The sequence below is a fragment of the Numenius arquata genome, chromosome 7 (assembly GCF_964106895.1).
Source record: "Numenius arquata chromosome 7, bNumArq3.hap1.1, whole genome shotgun sequence".
In the NCBI taxonomy this organism is placed as follows: Eukaryota; Metazoa; Chordata; class Aves; order Charadriiformes; family Scolopacidae; genus Numenius; species Numenius arquata.
Window position 1 is genome coordinate 19,745,317 of NC_133582.1, and position 20,615 is coordinate 19,765,931.

The 20,615-nt window shown below is 39.2% G+C and overlaps 2 protein-coding genes across 6 annotated transcripts in view; one reads left to right on the forward strand and one right to left on the reverse strand.

The window, feature by feature from the left end:
• The window catches only part of CEP85L (centrosomal protein 85L), a 148,071-nt gene that overhangs the window by 50,708 nt on the left and 76,748 nt on the right, over nucleotides 1-20,615 (reverse strand). The gene's annotated exons all lie outside the window — the stretch shown is intronic.
• Nucleotides 1,363-17,013, forward strand: PLN (phospholamban). 5 transcript variants are annotated; one of them, XR_012463310.1, is made up of 4 exons: nucleotides 1,363-1,643; nucleotides 6,283-6,317; nucleotides 8,899-9,478; nucleotides 10,653-12,102. XR_012463310.1 is itself a non-coding variant. In XM_074150744.1 (2 exons), exon 1 carries the CDS (start codon nucleotides 9,022-9,024, stop codon nucleotides 9,178-9,180), a length of 159 nt encoding a protein of 52 aa, XP_074006845.1. In that variant the 3' UTR covers nucleotides 9,181-9,478; nucleotides 10,653-12,102. The 5 variants fall into 5 exon arrangements, 1 of the variants encoding a protein (XP_074006845.1); XR_012463311.1 differs by lacking the exons at nucleotides 8,899-9,478; nucleotides 10,653-12,102 and adding an exon at nucleotides 13,843-17,013; XR_012463312.1 differs by lacking the exons at nucleotides 8,899-9,478; nucleotides 10,653-12,102 and adding an exon at nucleotides 13,944-17,013.

The following is a 20,615-nucleotide window of genomic DNA, read 5'->3' on the forward strand; positions in this document are numbered from 1 at the left end:
TGACTGCAATACATTTATAATGTTAATAATGCCATTATAAGTAAATTATGAAACCCTTTGTACTGGTAAAGAACTATCACTCCTCACTGTGGAGATATTCCATTAACTTTCAACTGAAGTATGTGACCCTAAATTTCCTGTGTTTGATATTAAAGGATAACACTAAGCAGGTAGATTTGTTATATTAAAACTGAGCTTCTAACTTCAACTATGTTATAACCAATTTTGCAGAAGATCTAAACCTTATTTACAAAAATAACAATAGAGCTCAGTTTGAAACCAGGTGGTACATCACCTCCAAGGTCTTTTTTCTCTGGTTTGCAGCATGTGTCACAGCAGGGCTTATAGGGGATGAAAAAAACCAAACTAAACAACCCCCTCCACCATGCCTGGTTTCCTGCTCAAAGCCAAGCACTAATCTATGCTAAACAATTGCTGTCAGAATCTCTAAGTGTTCAGAGTTAGGCTGAGCTTCTGCATTTTTGTCTGCAATTTCCAAATCGGGCAAAGGCACGTGTGTCAGTAGCATCCATGTATGAAGCCTGATGCTGGATGCTCACACGCTCAAACAGTTCAGTCCTTTCGCACCCAGTAAATCCTCCACTTCCCGGATGCACAAAACCTACTCCATATACGCACTGTGGTCTCATTTGTCATTTCCCAACATAGGATGATACATGTAAGATAACCTGCAAAGTAGCATCCAGCTGCTAGTCCTATCCAAATACACAGAAGGGGTTCTCAAAAATCACTTGGATAGTTTCCAGCCGCAAAAAGAGGGAGGAGGAGAAAAAGGGTGTGAGTGTTTTTTAAAGGAAAGGTAAATACTTCAAATTATATAGGAATGATAAATATCAAAGATTATGTATGCTGGATTTTATTTGGGGAAAAAAAATTCCTCTAACCCATAAATTAACTTGAAAGGTTGGTACAGGCTTGAAATACGGAAAAATTACTTCATTCAAGCATTATCAGAAGAAAAAAGATACTGGACAGCACACACCATACGCAGTGGGTATTCAGTTTACAGTGTAACAGAATTTTCAAAACTATACATGCTGCAAGTGTAGTTTAAGAAACCGTTTGTACAAAAGAAAATCATTCCAAGTCTAAGGCTCATGTGAAATGTGGTCACCCACACAAGAGATTTAGGTTTTTTATGATGAATAAACATTGCTGTAGCGAGAGTAACACATCCAAAAAGCAGGTCCCTGAACAAATTCCCATTTAAGTTCTTGTTTAAGAAAAGTCAGGGTGTAAGCAAGCAGCTCCCTTCGCTACCCCACTGAAGAGTGCTGCTTCCCAGATTCCTTCACGCTGTGGCTGCGCAGGTGGTCTCCCTGGCACACAGTTCCCTTCACAAGAGGAAAGATGTTGCCCATGTTTAATATATTACTGCTGTGAACAAGTTTAGAGGAGCAACTGCCTGTGTCAGAAGGCAGAAATGGGACCAATCACAATTTGTGAGCTGCTGAATGACATCGGGAGTCCTGCCTCTGAAACTTTTGTTATTTTTTCCTCTCAACCTACTTCAATTGTTCCCACAACTTGGTCACAGACTCGGACAAGTTGCCAGAGATCTACAGACACTTCCCACAGCCCCGAGCAGGCTCCTCTCCGCTTCACTAACAGTCACACCAGAGGTAAGGGACCTCTCCTCTTTTATGCTTTTAATTCTTACAGCAAAGCACTCTAGCTGTAGTTTTCTACAAAAATTCCTCTACTCAAATTAACAGCTCGTTATTATTGTTTATCAAAAAATATGGAAATGTAGGCATTGCAGCTCTGTGTCAAAAATATAATACTGGGGGGGTGGGGGGGGATGTACTATAGGGACAATACAGGCAACTGAGATTTTTCTATATGCTGGTGGAACACCGGTTGTCCTTGGGTAGGATGATTTATACAGGTAGCATTACACCAGAAGGTGAGAAGCTTTCATCATTTTCCTCAGACCTTTGTCTCTCCTTTCAAATTTAGTATGTTTGGGTTTTGTTTTTGTTTTTTTAATACAAAATCCAAAGAGAGTAATTCACTTTAAGTTTTGTAGACACTCTTGTTTCCCCAAAGCTGCCTACCCACAGCCCAGCAAGAGTAAAGCTCTTTCACCATTTAACTCAGAAAAGCATTTTTCTGATCTAACACATTGAGAGAGCAAACCTTTTCTTGCTCTATGATTAAAAAGTATCTTTAATTAAAATTTTAAGTGGTACAAGTATTAGAACTGAAATTATATTCTGTTACTCAAACTGCAGCTCAAACTACAGAATTTATATAGTATTTTTGCTACGAATTCCTTTAAAGGTTTATTTTCTCCAGGCGGTCACTGCAACTGCCAAACTTGTCCTAGAATGCTTCTAATAACAGATAAATAATTTAGCTAGGATTTCTACCATCACGAACTGAATTTTGGATGCAGAAAGTAATCCATTTATTTCCAACTAAGGGAAGTGCATACACACTGTAAAACAAAACACAACCTCAGCTTTAAAAAAATCACAACAAACAAAAAGAGAGTGCATCTTAAACAGAAACATAAAGGACATTTTAATATTTAGATATACAAATATTTTTAAAATTAATATGATTCATGAATATTTAGGTCTCTAAGGAATTTATCCTCCTTACATTCACATTCTCCTCTTCCATTAATTCACACCTTACTACTTATATCTACTTAAGGTTCTGGATTTAGAAAAGACAGACTTAATATAGACCTTAATTTTGTGAGGTGTGTTTTCCCCGCTACCGGACACACCTAATTCCTTTTCCTATTACTGACTGGTATGCATCAGGCGAAAATATATGCTTGGTTTTGTGCTCAGCAGCCTTGCGCCACTCTTGAATAGACAAGTACTGGAAGTGTCCGGACGCCCTGCTACTCCTAAGGCAAACAACCTGTTATGAAGTTCTCTAGATGCTGTTCCCAGCAGGCAGAAGCAGCACTTCGGATCTCCCAGTGCCTTCAAACCAATGCTTACAATGAGCAAGAAGATTCTGACAGACAAACATTTAATTTTTTTTTTTTTTCCCAAGGCTAAAGAAACATAAAATGTAGTTTCAAGTGAAGACAGGAGTTTGGGTTTATTTTACCACACAGAAAATCTTTCTCTCCTAACATATACACTGCATACACGCACCTTTAAACATACAGAGTTTATGCATATACACACACAGACTGAACATACACATAGAAACTTAACTGCTGTAGGCAGCTCTCTACTGGAATGCATCCATAGCTACAGCAGGTTGGACGCCTGTTCATCTTAATTCTATCCCATCACAGAGTTCGGTGATTTCAAGAAGATGACAGTGTGGTTCAGCTGTTAAGTTAAATCTAAAAATTTCACACCAATAACATCCCATGTCACAGACATCCAAAGCCCGAGTAACAACAGCCGACAGTCATGACAGAAGCATGTACTACACAGCAGGTGATAAATGTTACAAATCAGATGTGAAAGACTGCATTTAATTTACAGCAAAAAACAATTTTCTGCTTTTTTTCTTTTTACCACTCAATTGTCAAGACAACTACGTTACTTGTATTTAGAGAGATTCAGATTTATGTACATACCATACTTCTATTTGAAAAAGTTGCATTTATTTCTCATCCTCTGAAGAGGTTAGGAATATAGTGTCTTCATTGTACAATACGAAACTCACTTTGTTTGTAACCAGTTTGCGTAAAGGTGATTTTCACTGTTTTTTTCAGACTATCAGGAAACAAAAATGTATGGGATACACCTACAAAGTTACAAGAGCAGCTTTTTATTTGCTTTAAGAATAATTTGATTTAGGAACAGAAAAGTACTCCAACTGGAGAAACAAAAATCCCACAGGAAAGTATTGTTATGTTCCCTAGACTACAAAACACTTTAGAACTGGAAGATTGCTTTTGCTTTCTAGAGATTGATACATGGCTTAAGAGGATTTTCCTGACATCAAGTTACTTCTCAGAAGCTGAATTTATCCACTATATTCTTAAAGACTGCCATGTCATTGTGTCCTGAGCTGCTAAAAAGGGCAAAAACACAACTTGCAACATCCCCTTCTATTCCTACCTTTTATACATACCAGATGTATTTCAATTTTTACTTCAGTTCAAATTGAACTAACCCCATTTCCTATTAATAAGTAGTGTCATATGAACCACCAGAACTTAAACCCCCCCTTGAAACTACAAGGTGTTAGGTACTCAGTGCATGCACTGGAGGAAGGAGTTAATTTCCTAAAATAAAGTTACTACATAAAAGGCCAATCATACCAACAGATGGGAGAAAGTATATGGTTATTATATGCTTTGTTTTGATGAGGGGAACAGATGAGTATGAAGGCTGAAGCACCTGCCCCAGGTCCCACTGCATGGTCCAGAGTTCCAAACTCGCCCAAAACATTAGCTCCCAGGCTACTCTAATGGGCCGCCACACAGAAAAAAGTCCCAGTTACCCACAAGGTATGTGGATAACTTCCAAGGAACAAAATGCCAAATCGGGCACGTTCAGCTATTCATCAGTGTTAATTTCTTTGCATCTACACCTGTCACATTCTCATAGAATTGAAATCCAGGTATAGGCTTTTACTGGCCATCTTGCTTCTAAAACACTGAGAACATCAAAGCTAATCAAAAGGAAGACTGTAAGAGGAATGAATTAATAAGAGAGGGAGGAAAAAAGAATCCAGATTTAAGCGTGAGCCTTCCCCTATCCTCTCCCAAACAAATGAAAAATATTGACACTTTATTAAAAAAAAACAGGATAAAATGAGTTTGCTATTCCTGTTACCAGCACTTCTCACTGAGAGCTGGTATGTTGCTTCTTCCCCCATCCCAATGAAATGTTTTCTGAATGTGACTGAAAAAAAGACATTATATGCCACAAGCGAGTCTCTAGCTCTCTTCCATGACAATGTATTCCAGCTGCAGTTTTCTCTTTCCCCTTGCACAATTCCTTGCTCTTTTTCCACACTCCTCCTCTCTTCCTCTGTTGATTTTCCACTTTCCTCCCTCAATCTGTCCTCTCCTGCACTTGGCTGATACCCTTAATACCCTTCTTCACTGACACAACTACCTAGTGCAGCTCAGTATCCACAGACAATGGTGACAAAGAGCTCCAGGTTCAATTTAACTCATAGCGTTTAGTCCTGCATGCAGGGTTCTTCTTTGCTTTGGCACTACAGACACAAATCTTTAAACTTACCTCCTCTGAACATGCAGAGAATGCCTATTCCTGCCTGGGAGTGTCACAGTGCTCACACAAACAGCCACAGGAATTTCTTAGGCCAGGTAATTTTTGGTAACAGTTCTAAACACATACTACACCAAGGATCACATAACTTGATGGTACTTTTTGCATCACTATGCTTATGGTTATTAAGACATTTCAGTGGATGAAAATGAATTACTAGGTTTTGGGGGCATCTCGTAAAAATTCATGCAATAGACTGTTATGCAATATTACTTTTTAATAATGCCTTTTCAGGGCTTCAGTTGGTCGTATGGGAGAGCAACAAATCAAATATGTCAAACCTCTTCTATTCCACTGATATCACTGCTGCATTTAGTAAACATATGACAGGAAACAGGCTGTGTCTAAAATTGCTGTGGCATTTCCAAAGGAGCCAAATTTATCCCGTGTGACTTCAATGGAGTCAATGCAGTTGCACCAGGAACGAACGTGGCCCACAGTTTTCACTTTGGTCACACACCTCCTCTCATTGTGAAGGACGCCCAGGAACAAAGATAAAAATAACCTAATACAAATCAGGGAACAGTCACATGTCAGTGGAGAAAGAAGCAATAATTGCGATTGGAGACTCATTCTAGGGCAGCAGGTATAAGGGATCCCCTACACAGTAACTAACATATGGCATCACCCACGTGAACGCTTCCTGCAGACCCGCGCTGTGCATAAAACAAGCCTTTCACGTCCATTAACAGCACTGGATTGAACACAACTGCAAAGCAATGCAGCCAGCAGCTTCTCTTGTGCAATACTTGGTCTTGTCACACATGAGTGCAACACTGGTTTTTAAAAAAATAATCAACTATACCTTGCCCTTTTGTTGCACTTTCCTGTCAAGAAGTGGTGTGTGTATGCATAATACTTCTTAATACTGTCCTAAAACACAGTCAGGGGTCTAAACAGCAGAGCAGCTACTATTTGTGGCAATGATCAGCCCTCATTTCAGTGTAATTATTTTTCAGGCTGTCCATTTTGACCTTGCCAGCCACCCATACACAGCTGTGTTACTGAATCCTGTTTCTCTTTATGCACACTTTAGGTGGGTGACAGCGCCATGGAGGATTAACGAGCAAGGTATGTGTTTATTAATTGAAGCCATGCACTTGTAAAGACAAACTTGTTGAAATACAGACACAGAGTTTGCTTCCTTTGCTTATAAGGTTCTTGCACAGACAGGCATAGTAGGTAAAACAATGTGTAGGTGTTTTTAAAATTTCCAATTCCATATGAGCTTTTACATCAAGAAAACCAGGTTACTCTATTTTGACCTTTCCTGATCCCTTCTCTACATCGTTTTCTAGACATAAAAGTTATACATTTTAACTTACACTATCTTCCTTTTTAAAATACCCTTTCTTATCGCCTGTCTGGTAATGTATGTTCAAACAGCCAATGTCAGTGTCACAGCTCGACTGAGCCTTCTGACCTACTGCCTTCTCCCTCAGAAACATCCCTCATCCATTTCAAAGGGAAGAATAATTTTTTTTCCCTTCCCAAGAGATCTCACCATCCCTCCTCACCTGTGTTGACCTTGCATTCAAGATGCCCAACCAGCTAATATTGCCTTTTACAGAAGCACTTCAGAGCCCCAGGTCCTGTCCCGTGAGTCATGCAATTGAAACCTATGCAGCAACACAGCAGTGCAGCTGCTCGCCTATGTGCAGTAGATCTAATGCTGTACACAGAAATGGACTTATTGTGCATCTATGCGGGTAAAAACTCATGCTGCCCCAGCCCTCCTGAGGGCAGCCAGGAAGAAGACAAATCTGTTGCTGCAGCAGGTCACGCGCAACCCAAAGCCCACAGGTTGCACGCACCCTGCATTACAAAAAGACATAGGGAGTTGTGATGAAGTCATTCTTGGGAAATACTGTTCTCTGTGCAGTGTTCATCACACACACACGGGTTACACAAACCTCTCTGTACTAGCGTAAATCCGTTAGTGGTTCACTTACCATGCCTTGTCTAGAAGAGGATAAACAGCCTAATGCACCCCAGCCCGAACTGGGCTGGGAGAACAAATGTGCCGTCAGCCAAGCGCTTGAGAATTCCTGTGCGTGTCTTGCTTTTACTGCACTTGGGACAGACAGTGACCAGCAGAGAGCTAAGTAGAATATACTTGGCAAGCACTTTAACTGCTTAAATAGATAAAAACAGGTACAGCATAAAGTCAAACAAAGCTGAAAAATTACATTCACTATGAAAGTAAGTTCCTGGTGTGTGTTTTGTTTGCAATAAAGTTAAGATCAACTATAGCTCAAAACTCAATAACAAGATCTGAAATTCGGTTTTAGGAGGAGATGTCAGCACATGGAATCATCTAAAGGCATTAAAATATCCATGTGTAATCTGGTTTCTTTTAAAACTCTCTTTTTAAATACCAACACTGCCACTGAAAGCACATGTATTCTGCTCATACAGCACTATTCGAATCTATAGCCCCACATAGAGGGACTAAAAAAGAAGAGTCTGAAAGACACTTCTGTTTCATTTTAAGGATTTCCATTTTAACCGATCTAAAGGCAAATTTGTGGACAACAAAGTACCTCTGATTCAGCCAGGATCATCATATAATTTAGGTAGCAGATATCTAAGCAATGGTTTTCCTTTATGTGGCATAAATGAGCAGACAGGAATTTCATTTCTTGGGAAAAAAAAAGAAGATGACAAGGAGAGGCCTTCTGTCAAAGATATCATGAGATAAACATTCATAAAACATTTACTGGCAAATGCAGCTTTAGGAGAAAAGTTTGAGAGATGTATACATCATCATCATCTTGAAAACCAATTTTTCACATTGCCGTAACACCTACAGGATCCCCCTCGCTATGCGCTAAGCAAGCATTCATCAAAGCCAGCCTCTTCCCATGGAGGGTTCATACAGAAGGGTTTTAAAACTCCCAATAAGTAGCTGTGGTGTAGGACAACTGTCATCTGTCACTGACATTAAAGACAGGGAAAATATACTTGAAATAACACACTCACTTTAGAGACAAAATCACATACATGCTTTATTTTGTTCCTCATAGCAGTCCTCTGTCTTTGCACCTACATTTTGTAATGCATGGGCCTACATGTATACATAAAAAATTTTAGTCCTTTTTCAGTTTTGTCTGTTGACTACTAAAATCCCCTACAGCAGTGATGCACAGCTTGTAATTACGCACCTTAAAGTATTTTTACTTGGAATGGAAATGCTCCAACAAGATTTCTTTTCCTCCCTTCCAAAATAAGGTACTGGTAAATCAGATGATCTGCCTGGGTCACTAACAGCCAGCAGTAATCTCCAGATCTCCTGGCTGAAAGGTCTGTGACTCGAGCCATATCATCAGGCTTTCACGTGTGCTTGAACAATTAAAGCAGGGGTGAAAGGGAAATCATTCGTGGCCTTTCCACCAACTGTGAAGGATGGAGAGATTAGGATCTAAAGCAATGACCTGAATAAATCCCACATATCCACAATTCCTCACCACTGCTAAGAAACAGGTGCTCAGTAGCCTTCAGGAGGAAAAGCACAATACAGCACAAATCCTGTTTTAAAGTAAAAGCAACCTATTTACTTCAGGCTTTTTAGAACCTTAAAACAATCTTCATTTGCACTCATCAAAACTCTTTACTTTGGCATTTCTAACTCTTCGCTTTCCTGCTTTCCCAGCTCCACAAAGGCTGTCTAAAACAAAAAGAGAAGATAATAGGCACTTTGCACTGTTCCTGACAACTCTTCCTCTTTCCTGCACTCCTAAAACCTCTGATTTGTGCCCTCTGCTTTCTCGTTGCCATGGAGAAGGTCCAATACATAACCCGCTCTGCTCTGAGGAGAGCCTCAACTATTGAGGTCAACCCACAAGCACGCCAAAGGCTCCAAGAGCTCTTTGTGAATTTCTGCCTGATCTTAATTTGCCTCTTGCTGATCTGTATCATTGTGATGCTCCTCTGAAGTTCCAGCACTTCTCTGCACTGTCCTCTAGGAAAGTCACCCGAAAGGGAAGAGAGACCTACACCCACAACTCCCAATGCAAGGATCCTCTTGTGAGAGGGGCTAGCACTTGGACTAGAGCTGTACGCCAACCATCGCACTACTCTCTTTCTACCTGCTACATGTATTAAAACTACACTTCTGTGCAGAACAGTGTTTAGAGCCTGTTGTTACAAAGCTGTGCATGACCTAATTTGTCTGTCTTGGTCAAGAGATGTCTTTTCTGAATGGGGTAAAGTACTGCCTCTTAATGGAGTTGGTAAGTTCTGCAATGTTTTAGCTACATCACACAAACAGCAACTTCACTTTGGGTGTTTTTAAATTTCTCTGAAAATCCTAAAGCCCTTGGAGGGGTTCTAAATTCAGCCCATGTTCACCCAAAGAGCTACAGGCACAGCCCTCAATACATCCTAGGAAAATTTCTGCTCTGCTTACTTCAAGGTGCTGCATCTCTGCATTATCAACTGAAGGCATTCAAAGTGTTTTAGTGTCTTTAAGGGAATATGAGAATAAACCAAAAATGTCTTCTAACCCAAAAATAAATACTATTTCATATATTTTTCTCCCTGCTTAAGGGATCTTATATATATACACACACATATGTATATGTATGTATATATATACACACAACTTGGATCTGAAAGAAAAGTGGCAACTTCATTTACAGCATTTCTCACTAGATGTACCCTTACTAAGTAAGAACTAAATGACATCTGGAAAGTTTTTTCACTATGTTTTGCAGAAAAATTGGCACTATCACACTGGTATTTAAAGAGAGCATCTGTCATTCGTTTATAGTGGTCAGCCCAGTCCAAAGGACGACACAAAGATTTCATTTTCTATAGTCATTTAACTGGCATGACAATTCGCACAACTTAACAATCAAAAATTGTTCTCCAAGTTCGTATTATTTGGCTTCAGACAACTTTATTGTGGCCTGATGTAATTTATGCAATAATCTCCTTAGTTTAAAACTGCAGAAAACTTGGTATTTGCCCATATCACTCAACGTAGTTTACCTCTGATGTGGTAAAGAGGAAAGTTTAGGTCTCCCTTACTCCCATGATTGAAGTGTATTATACAAATATAAGTACCATCACCACCTTCAACTGCAAACGCCTGTTAGAGAACAAGTGTTTTCCTAAAATGAATACTATATAAAAAATAAAATAAATAATGGAACAGTTATGCACAGGAGGGAAAGCATTACAGAAATATCTTTCTAGCATGTATACCAGCGTCTATACATGTAAAAGATGAAGTTTCTACTCCAGCAGTTGTCAGTAACAAGACTGAGCAGTAGATTTCCAACCCTCCCATGTGTTGCTGGTACTAAGCTAAATTCCTAGAAATTTTATAGGGTTTTCAAATTTAAAGAAAGCTCAAGAATCAGTAGACAGAGCTCAAACAGGCTTTTTTTTTTTTTTAAACAGGCATCTTTCTATACCACCGTACATCAGCAATCCTGTTGATGAGTACAGAAAATCAAAACAAGTTTATTTTGATCTTGTAGTCTGCCTTTAAGACTTAGTATTCCATGAGTAGAGGTTGACAATGAACAGCTGAGCAGGAATACAAGAAACCTTTGGAAAAACTCTGTATTTGATGGAATGAAAGCAAGTCCAGTGGTGATCCACTTCCTATCTGGCAAACAGATACACTCAGACCAGACCTCTGAAATGAGGTTAATCACTAGAAGAAATTAGCTACTGTATGAAGATTAGGGCCAGCACTGATGAGATTGGGAACACACACCCCCACTCACAAGTTAGCATATGAATACTACTGATTCAAAATATCAGTGTAAATCTCATTTCCATTTCATGCATTCTGACCACTGTAACAAATGCATGAGATTTTAATAAGTGCACTTTTCCCATTACTCCTTCTTCTTAAGAAAAGCCACAAACACAGTGCACTTTCGGGGGGTGAGGGAGAGAGATGGAAAAAGAAAAATCTAAAATTACTTTTCTTTTTAAACCTATATTTTTGTGATGAATAGGGTTTCCAGTTTTAGTTTACTTTGGAGGTGTTTTATGATATTTCAATTGGAAATACACAACAGTTTTACAGTACTGAAAAGTTACCGCAGAAAAAAGGTTTTAAGAGTAAAATATCAGCACAAACATCCTGAGGACTCATTGAGATTGCAGGTTTCACAAGCCAGTAATATGTAGAAGTCAAAGTAAAGCACTGCTAAAAAAATTAGACCCCCACCCCCATCATAAAAACAAACCCACCACTTTCCTCTTATGTACTTGAAAGGCCATTATTTATTTAAAAACAATGAATAAACAAGAGCAAAACCTAAGTGTAAATAAACTGGGAGTCCTACTGTTATTTTACAGCAATGCAGATAAATTGCATGTACTGTATGGGTCTTCTGTGTCTTAGTGTTCTGCTGATCTGAAAAACTGCTACTGTCCTCTATATCACTAAATGTCACCTGAACCCAGAGATTAAAAAAATAAAGTCTTTTGTATATAGTACAATCTTCTTTGTATACTTATATGGGCTTTAATACTAACATCTACTGTATTTTTATTTATTAAAATGACTGCTTGAAAATATATTAATGTATAAGATAAGATACTTAAATACAATTCCATTCAGAAAGAAGCATCCATTCTATCATCCACTTATTAAAGTTACGTGAAAAACAGTTAGGCATCATGCGGATTTCTAATTCTTTATACCTCTGTTTATTTTGGTTTGGTTTTCAACAGTAATCTTGCCTATTTTGTGATGTCCAGATCACCTACACATACTTAATTTACGCTCACCAACTAGTGCACATAAACAACCCTAATGAATTTTGTGAAAATGTAATCAAAAAGTTCACTATTTTTATGAGCCATAATAAAAATTCCAAACATAGCATGTAGCTTGGATTAAGTTTTCATTTCTCTGTTCCACTCCACCCAAGGCTATGTCTTTTTGCTAAATTCTTATTACACACACGGATCGTGAATCAGGCAACAATTAGTCTTTACCAAAAAAAAACCCCCAAAACCAAACAACAACAAAAAAAAAACACCCTTCCATGGCAATTTTACACTCGGAAAGAGCTGGATCAGGAACAAGAATATGCTGGGTTTAAAGATGTTTCCCCTCAGCAAAAATTGATACATCTATCCATTTTCCTGTAGGTGAAGCTATGACCCATTTCAGAATTGAAATTTTGTTCTGACCAAGACTAGTCAGTAAGGCACTTCAGAGAGCTGCAGCTACTTGCATTTCTTTATTAACTTTTCTGCCTGAATGTAGCAACAACTGCCCTTACTAAGTGTAAAATAGGCTTAAACAAATTTTTTCACAAAACATGCACAAAACTTTTTCTCCAGCATAAAGAACTTCTACATAAGTTTTGCTGCAATTACACACAGAACAATAATCACGTCAGCCATACACACTCATGCCGAGATGCACTTTGCCTATATCCTCTCTGCCAAAATTATAGCACAGTAATGAACACATTCATATTGAGAGTATTCTTGTTCATATCTGGAAGCATACTAATATATTACAGATTACAGACCAGATACCTGTATTTGTATGGCTATTAATAAATACTGCCTGTCAGAATATAATTAGAAAATATTTGTGAAGTCCTATAAGATCCATAGATACCTTTTATTTCACAACAAATGTAGGCCTTTTAGCTTTGACCTAGATGTTAGAAACTGAAAAACAAACAAACAAACCAACCAACCTGTTTTGGTTACAGAAGGAGATGAGTGAATACCTCTTGTTCATTGCAAGGATTAAAAACAGAACATATTTCTAAGGATTCCTTTAAAAACTGATGCTTGTCTCAGTAAGAACCCTGGTAATTTAAATTATTTAAAACAAGCCCTAGATTTATTGTAATATCTGACAGTTAGTTTAGTGAAACCGATTGTTTTATAAGCCCATTATATTTTTTTTTTTTAGATAAAAAAATGCCAGAAGTGCCATTTCTGTATAAAAATGCTATAAAAACAAAGCTATAAAACACTGCCCTCTTGTGATCTTCCCTAAAAACTTAGCCGGATATTACAAAGAAGTTTTGGCAACATTTCACTGTTAGGGCTGAGTGGTCCTATTTATTTATTTTATATATATATTTCTATATATAAAACACAATTGCTAAGTTATTAATACTATCTTAAAATAAGCTATTGCGTATGTGCTATTAAAAGCTCCAAGGATGCATCCTCTGCCAGCCCAGCCTAGATTCTTAATAAGGCATTTGCAAAGCTGCAGTGAATCCCCCAGGGCTCACTGCTGGCAAACCGCGACCCACCGCGCTGCACGGTGCCAAACCCTAGAAGGGCAGGAAACACTCCTGGGTAACAGAGGTACATTTTACCCACATGAAAAAGTTGGGGATTTTGCACCTGCAGAGATCGTCTTTTAAAAGTAAGGTTTCAAAAATCTACAGCTGAAACAGAGCAAGTCTTGCCAATAGCCATTCTTTTGAAAATCAAATGGGCCTGAGGAGTACCACACACATTTTAAAGAGTAAATAGCCAAACTATATAAAATTCAAGTCCTTTCTCCGTTACCCAGTTCTTTAGAAGTTCTTCAGTAGTAAAATGAAAGCTACCATTAACTTTAATTTTTTTTTAATTTATTTTTAAGGTATTTGGGAAAAAAGGCTTGTAGGAGCATCCAGATTCCTCTTCTGGGAAAACTAAAAAATCTAGTTATTGTAAACAAACATTTTTTTCCTCAATTGGCAGAAACTAAAAACAGGTAAACAGCTGAGGACACAGTGAAACTCATGTGAGTCTATATTGCTTACTACTCAAGGAGCAGCCCAAAGCTACAATCAATAGTCTGCTGCGAGCACAACAGAGGGAGCCACGTTATGGATCTTGCTAACAACAGGGGCCTCAACCTGCTACTCAATTTTCTGCTGATTGTCTTGGTTCTGGTGCTCGCATTTATCCTTGTGAAGCTGATGTGAACCTCTGTGAGGCCCTGTTTCCTTCTCAGATCTTGTCTCGAGGGTTTTGCAATGATAACGTAGACACTTTGAACTATCTGAATAAAAATATGCAAAGCCCGCATACTGAAACATCTGTCAGCTAGAGAAAGTGTTCAACTGTTTCATCAGAACGCGATCCTAAAAGCTACGCACAATTATCTACCTGACACTGAGTAACAAAAAGCATCTAGAGCCTTGCTGAGTACGTGAGGAAATCCAAGTACACGTCAGCAGTTGCTGTTGCTCACCGCTACAGCTGACTTGTATTTAAAGATCTACAAAAATCTGCAGCCTTCAAGGAACATCATTTCTGCAAAGGGGACAGCAGAAATCAAATTTTTAAGATGGGAATTCCATAGAACGTTTATGTCACAGGAAATGACACGGCTACAGCAGGAAGACAGAACAAAACACCTGCACTGGGCTGACAGCACACATCAAATGACCCGTGGAGAGCAAAAGCACAGATGCTGTAGGTGCAAACAATGACACCCATGAAAACCAGCCTGCAGCAGCTGAGAGAGGGATAAGTTAAGTTCAAATACAGAAGCATAATTATTAGTTACACCTTTTTTGACACCCGCAGTTCACATCAACACCTTAAAAGCCAGCAGCCTTTTGACGCCCAGAGGCATCAAAGGAAGAATCTGTCAGAAAAACTGAAAAACGAATGACCATTAACAAGGGTTATCGTAACTCCCCCTACGAAGCCCTTAACGCTGCCACGTACACGAGCAGTAGCTGCATCTGCACAACCGCAAGAAGTGTGCTACAGCCTTAACAAGCCGGATTTACCACTTATGCGCAGGTCAAGTGTGCAGCATGGGAGCCTTCAAGCTGTATTTGACATGCCACTTGTTACTTGCCAGTGCAATCACCCAACCCAGAGCTTGTCTTCATGTTAAGCATCCAACCTACACTTCTTACAGGACCTTCTTCTGTGGCCCTTTACAGGATGATGTACATTCCCCCACAGGTCCCTGGGAAGGACAGTGACCAAAAAGAGCTCGCTTCTGCTGGAGTTGTTTGCCCAGAAGGTAGCTCTACACACCTGAGGTATGCTGGGAAAGATGGTGGTCAGATTGAGGCCAAAGAGCTAACTCTTACCATCTCTCTTTCCCAAGCACAACTTGGGAATAAAGTGCACCAACATATATGCATTGTACAGTAAATTTAACACCATACCTGTGCACATTAACAGTCTTAACACACGTGCAAAAGAGGCAGATGTTGCTCATGCAGTGGGGGAAGCCCCAGCTTCCAGCTTTCTAGTGCCAACAGCACATCCCTGATCCAGCAGAAATACTGGTGATCCAGCAGAAATACTGGTGATCCAGCGCTTCTCACAAGTGCTGAATATATTCCAGAGCTGATCTACTCATGCTCACACCCAGGATTTCCAGACAATTACTGTTGTTGTGGGGTGGTTCAGTTACCTGCAAGAGATCCATCTAAATTGGATCTACAAAAAGACTTTTCATGGGAAAATGCTGGTACGTCCAGGGAAACAGAATGTTTATGTGAGTTCTACCATTAACAGGCATCCGCGTTCTACTTTATGCTGCCTGCTCCAAAGCTTAGGCAATACACCAGCTGGGGCAGCACAGATAGTCAAAACAAAAGGTTTTCTCTCATCTACTCTGAAATATGTGCAGTAAACATTTAAAATAGCTTCTGCAAACTACTCATCAATAGCATTGTAATGTTGCTATAGTAATATCAATTCCTGTCTGTTTGTATTTAAAGCAGAAAACTTTGCACAGCTACATCAGCGCAAGCACTTTATCACTCACTTTGGCAATCTTGAAATACTCTGCTTTTAAAAAAAAATAAATCTGTAAATTTATATACAAGGGATATCTTTTGTAAGAGTTACATAGTTATGTATTATTTAGGAGGATTTGTGCCAGTGCTTGACATAGATGGCACAGAGCATACCACAACCACAGAAACTGATATGAAGCCCACTCTGGTCTAAAGAAGAATAAAAATTATTTTCCCAACAAAATGGCAATTCACTGATAACACTGCTTGGGCTTGTACAAAGCTTATTGTCTGTATGTTCTTCTGTATGTGGAAAAGTTTTCCTATCTTCAGGAAACCACTGTGACAGTTTAATAGCTAAAATTAGACAAAGGAGTTAGCTTTGACAAAAAAAAAAAATATTCTTTTTTAATAAAAGGAAAAAGATGAGTCTACTGCCACCAACAATCATGTACTTCCAAAATTACATACAAAGGAAGTCTACAAGAAACTCTGCCATTAGCATGTAGAAACAACCCCAAGAAACAACCCCAGCAGCCTCCTCTCAGCCAGCAACGGAAATTACAGATTCTTCAATGAATGCTGAAATACACTGCTGAAACCGAAACGTGCATTCTCCTAAGAGGACATATAAGAATTGGCAGGTTATCAGTTAACCAGTGCCAAGGTTTGGTTTCTCTTCATCTGCAAGCACTTACTCCAGACTGAGCCCACACATGAACTATAACGAACCCAATCCCAGTTGCTGGATTACCAACTTCACAGCAAAAGGAACAGAACACAAAAGCTTAATTGTGGCTTGCAGTAAAGGAGTTCACTCTAACTATAAGTGGTAATTCTTCATGTTAAAAAGTTATATCTTGCTGAAAAGTATGGTTTCACCGAAATGACACAGGAAAAAATGTTATTAACCGGTTTTAATTTTCTGATCTGCCAGGACAATAAGAAAAACTAGTTTTGAGTTGACATTTAAGAATAAAGTTTTGTGCGGCAACAATATTATTTGAAGAATGCTGTAACTTTTTATTTCAATTAAAGCTTTACAACTTTTATTTACCAATGTTTAGGTATGCACGCAGTTTACTTTCTTCCTTTTCTTTTGAAATTAAGATTGTTATAGTATCTCTAAATTTCTCAATGTGTTAAAATTTAATTTCCAGTAACTTTTACATACGTGGTAGGCAGTGTTTTCCTCATTAAATCAAAAAAAAAAATCACAAACCAGTAAACCAGATACATTAAAGGGAAAAGATGCACTTAAGCAATTTCCAACTATTATTTCTGCTACATTCTGACAGAAGTTAGGACACCATGAAGAAATCACAGATGTCCCATAGACTGGAAAAAACAGAGATTCATCATGTGGTACCTACAACACTGTACAGAACTAATAAATAGATATGTGACCTTCTGAAACCTTCCTTCTTATGGTATTATCTCCCACAATTTTAAAGGCACACTTTCATTTTAAACCTCATTTCTGGACTACCATACAGTATGCACCTAGGTACATTCAGACAATAGGGTAGAAAAATAGGATCAGGCTTTAAGAAATGCCTGTATGTAAAAACATACTACCTTTTTATCCAGATTTGTATGGTCTCCTAGTTCAGAAAATGGGAACTGCTGTCACATATTATAAGCACTTTTTCCCTTAACACAGGCCATGTCACACACTTCCTTACTTTGAAGGTTAAAAAAAAAAAAAAGCAAAAAGGCACTACTATGTTTAGAATGTTTGCTGAAAGATGAGCTGTACACCAAAAATAATTAAGCATACAGTGAAATACAAATTCTGCATGGAAATTGTTTTCTTTGAAGTACAGCTAAAATCTGTTCCTTGGAAATGCAAAGGAGAATGTTTATCTTCAAAAAGTATACATTAAATAGCACACACTAGCTAGAGAAAAGAATTTTCATATACAACTCCATGATGTTACACAATAACCATAGACCAGATCCTCCTTGGAGATCTATTTCCAAAATGTACAGACACCACACCCACAGCTAAACGATGCACCTTCTCTAAAGAGGCATTCTGTTGATCCATCGCATCTTTGCCAAAGCTGCAAACCTGACCATATACTGAAAGAGAACCTCAGTGTAGCTGTAGGTCTTCTACCCAACACTCTGAGTGTCCCTTACAATGCACAGTAAAGATCTTATTTCAAAAATCATGGTTTACAATTGGAATGGAAAGGCCACATTATAGGCTTTTTAATTTGGGGAGCAAAGCGTAACAAAAACACAACAGGTAGATGTTGAGTTCAGTTAAATTCGGACTATTAAGGAAACAGACTAAAAGTGTCATCCATATGCTCCTTGAACTCTCACAGGCTTGGTGCCATGACCACTTCCCTGGGGAGCCTGTTCCAGTGACCAAGCACCCTCCCAGTGAAGAACCTTTTCCTAAAGCCCAGTCCGAACTCCCCCTGATGCAGCCTCATTCCATTTCCTCGCTGGTCACCAGAGAGAGATCATCAGCACCTTCCCCTCTGCTGCCCACCCTGAGGAAGCTGTAGACTGTGATAAGGTTACCCCTCAGCCTTCTCTTCTCCAACCTGAAAAAACCCAATGACTTCAGCCACTCCTTCTAAGTCTTGCCTTCAAGACCTCTCAACATATTGGTCGCCCTCCTCTGGACCCACTCCAGAATATACTGGAAGCACATGTAAGTTCTAAAACATTTAAGTTTGATGTACTTATACTGGGGTGCCCAAAACTGCAGGGCAGAGTGGGACAATAACCTCCCTCAACCAGCCAGCTGGGATGTGCTTGATACACACCAGGACATGGTTGGCCCTTTTGGCCGAGACGGCACACTGTTGACTCCAGCCTCCCATCCCCCAATTTGTATGCAGAACCAGGCATACTCCATCCTTGTGCTGAGGTTTGCTAAAGAAAAATAAAATCATGTCAAGACAGGAAGAACCATACTCCTTTCTTCATCTCTTCTGGCATCACTCCTCCTTACAGCTGTAACCTCTGGGCAGAAAAACAGGGCAGGCAGGGAGGGCCAGCAGAGGATGCCCAAAGGCTCATCGCTCTTGCACACGCTTTAACTTTCTGTTTCCCTGGGTCCTATCTCACAATCACATCTTCTCACTTGAGGGAATGTAGCAGGTCACATTTCATGGCCCATCAACACAACTCCAAATCATACCAATGTAAGTGTTTGCTAAGGCCAGGAGGAACTGAAAGTGCTTGCTAAGGCCAAGAGGAACCTCCTCCACATCCCTTGTGCCCTTAATTACTGCCAGACTCCCTGTGGCCCCTCCTCGCAATCAAGCAGGAAGCCAGGGTAAGCAGAGCAAAGGCCACAACTTCAAGGACTTCCCCAGTATTCCAGGACTGACCAGACAGCTGATAGGATCACTGTTTCCCAAGCCAGGGGCTAGCTGGGTCCTGTAACATACGTATCAATTATCGATACAGATATAAAAATAAAAGGAGCAAGAAAAAAAAAAAAACAAACAAAAAACAGTTTTAGGCAAAACTTCATCCTATAATCTTACAATCTCAAAAAGCTGAAAAGGTGCAGCATCATTTTATTAACTCAGCCAAGAAGATAAATGATGCTTGTGCTCCCCCTGTTGGCTCTGTCCTCAAAACACACTTCAGCATCAACGCCTGCAGGAACAAAGTTTCTGAGTAACCATAATACTCCATATAGGGCTTCATCTGTTCCAAAATTAAAATTTTGCTTTCATACAAAAAGAATACACTGTACTTAATCACAAGCAGAGTGAGAAAGCACTTGTGAAACATAAAAAAAAAGGCTGGGAGTTTTTTTTGACCTGAACAAAAATAGGAATTTCTGAAACACCCATCCTAAACAAAGTGTTGTGAAACGTACACAAAAGATGATGAAGAGACATATACCTAAATGAAGGAAAGAAATAAATGAAGCTTACTCTGAATATATATTTAAATTCAAAACATAGAACCACCAGGTAGAGTAATCTGCATGCAGACCTCGCAGACAGCATGGCTGATGGCCTCAGCCAGCTACACATCTCCTGGGAGCTGGGAAGAGTTGAGTGACTGGATGGGCTTTGCTCCTCCACGGTACCCTGCTGTTGCTCCCCAAAACCACTGGTAGCTGCCAGCTGCCTGGCTGGCAGTGACACCAAGCCAGCCTCAGCACTGAGCCAGTTTCTGTCACTTTGGCTCTGAGAGGACCCCTCAGCATCAATTCTCTACCCGAGTAATTTCTCGCCATCGAAATCCTCAAAAAGCTTAGAAAAAAAAATGAGGGTTTTTGTAGTAATAAGGGTAACGTAAAAGGGTGGCTACCTGGAACAATGCCAGGTTTTTAGAGAGACTCTTAAGGATTAATGTTAGTTCAACCATACTAACTGAATTAACATTTTTTAAGGTTAAAAAAAAAAAATCCAGATCAATATTAAGAGCACTATTGGATCTCGGAACTTGTCGGTCTTTCCTTCAATACACAATGGAAGAAACAACAAAATTTGTGCACAACGCTTTGTATATACAACGCTTCATATATCTTCATGCTGGAGAAAACAGATATTTGCACATACAGCTAGATTACCTCTACTCAGCTAATATCCTACTCTAACCTTAAACTGCCTTTTAGGAAAATCTACATATTGTAATCCCCTTGGGATTTTTTCGGCAAGTTAAATTTACCTAT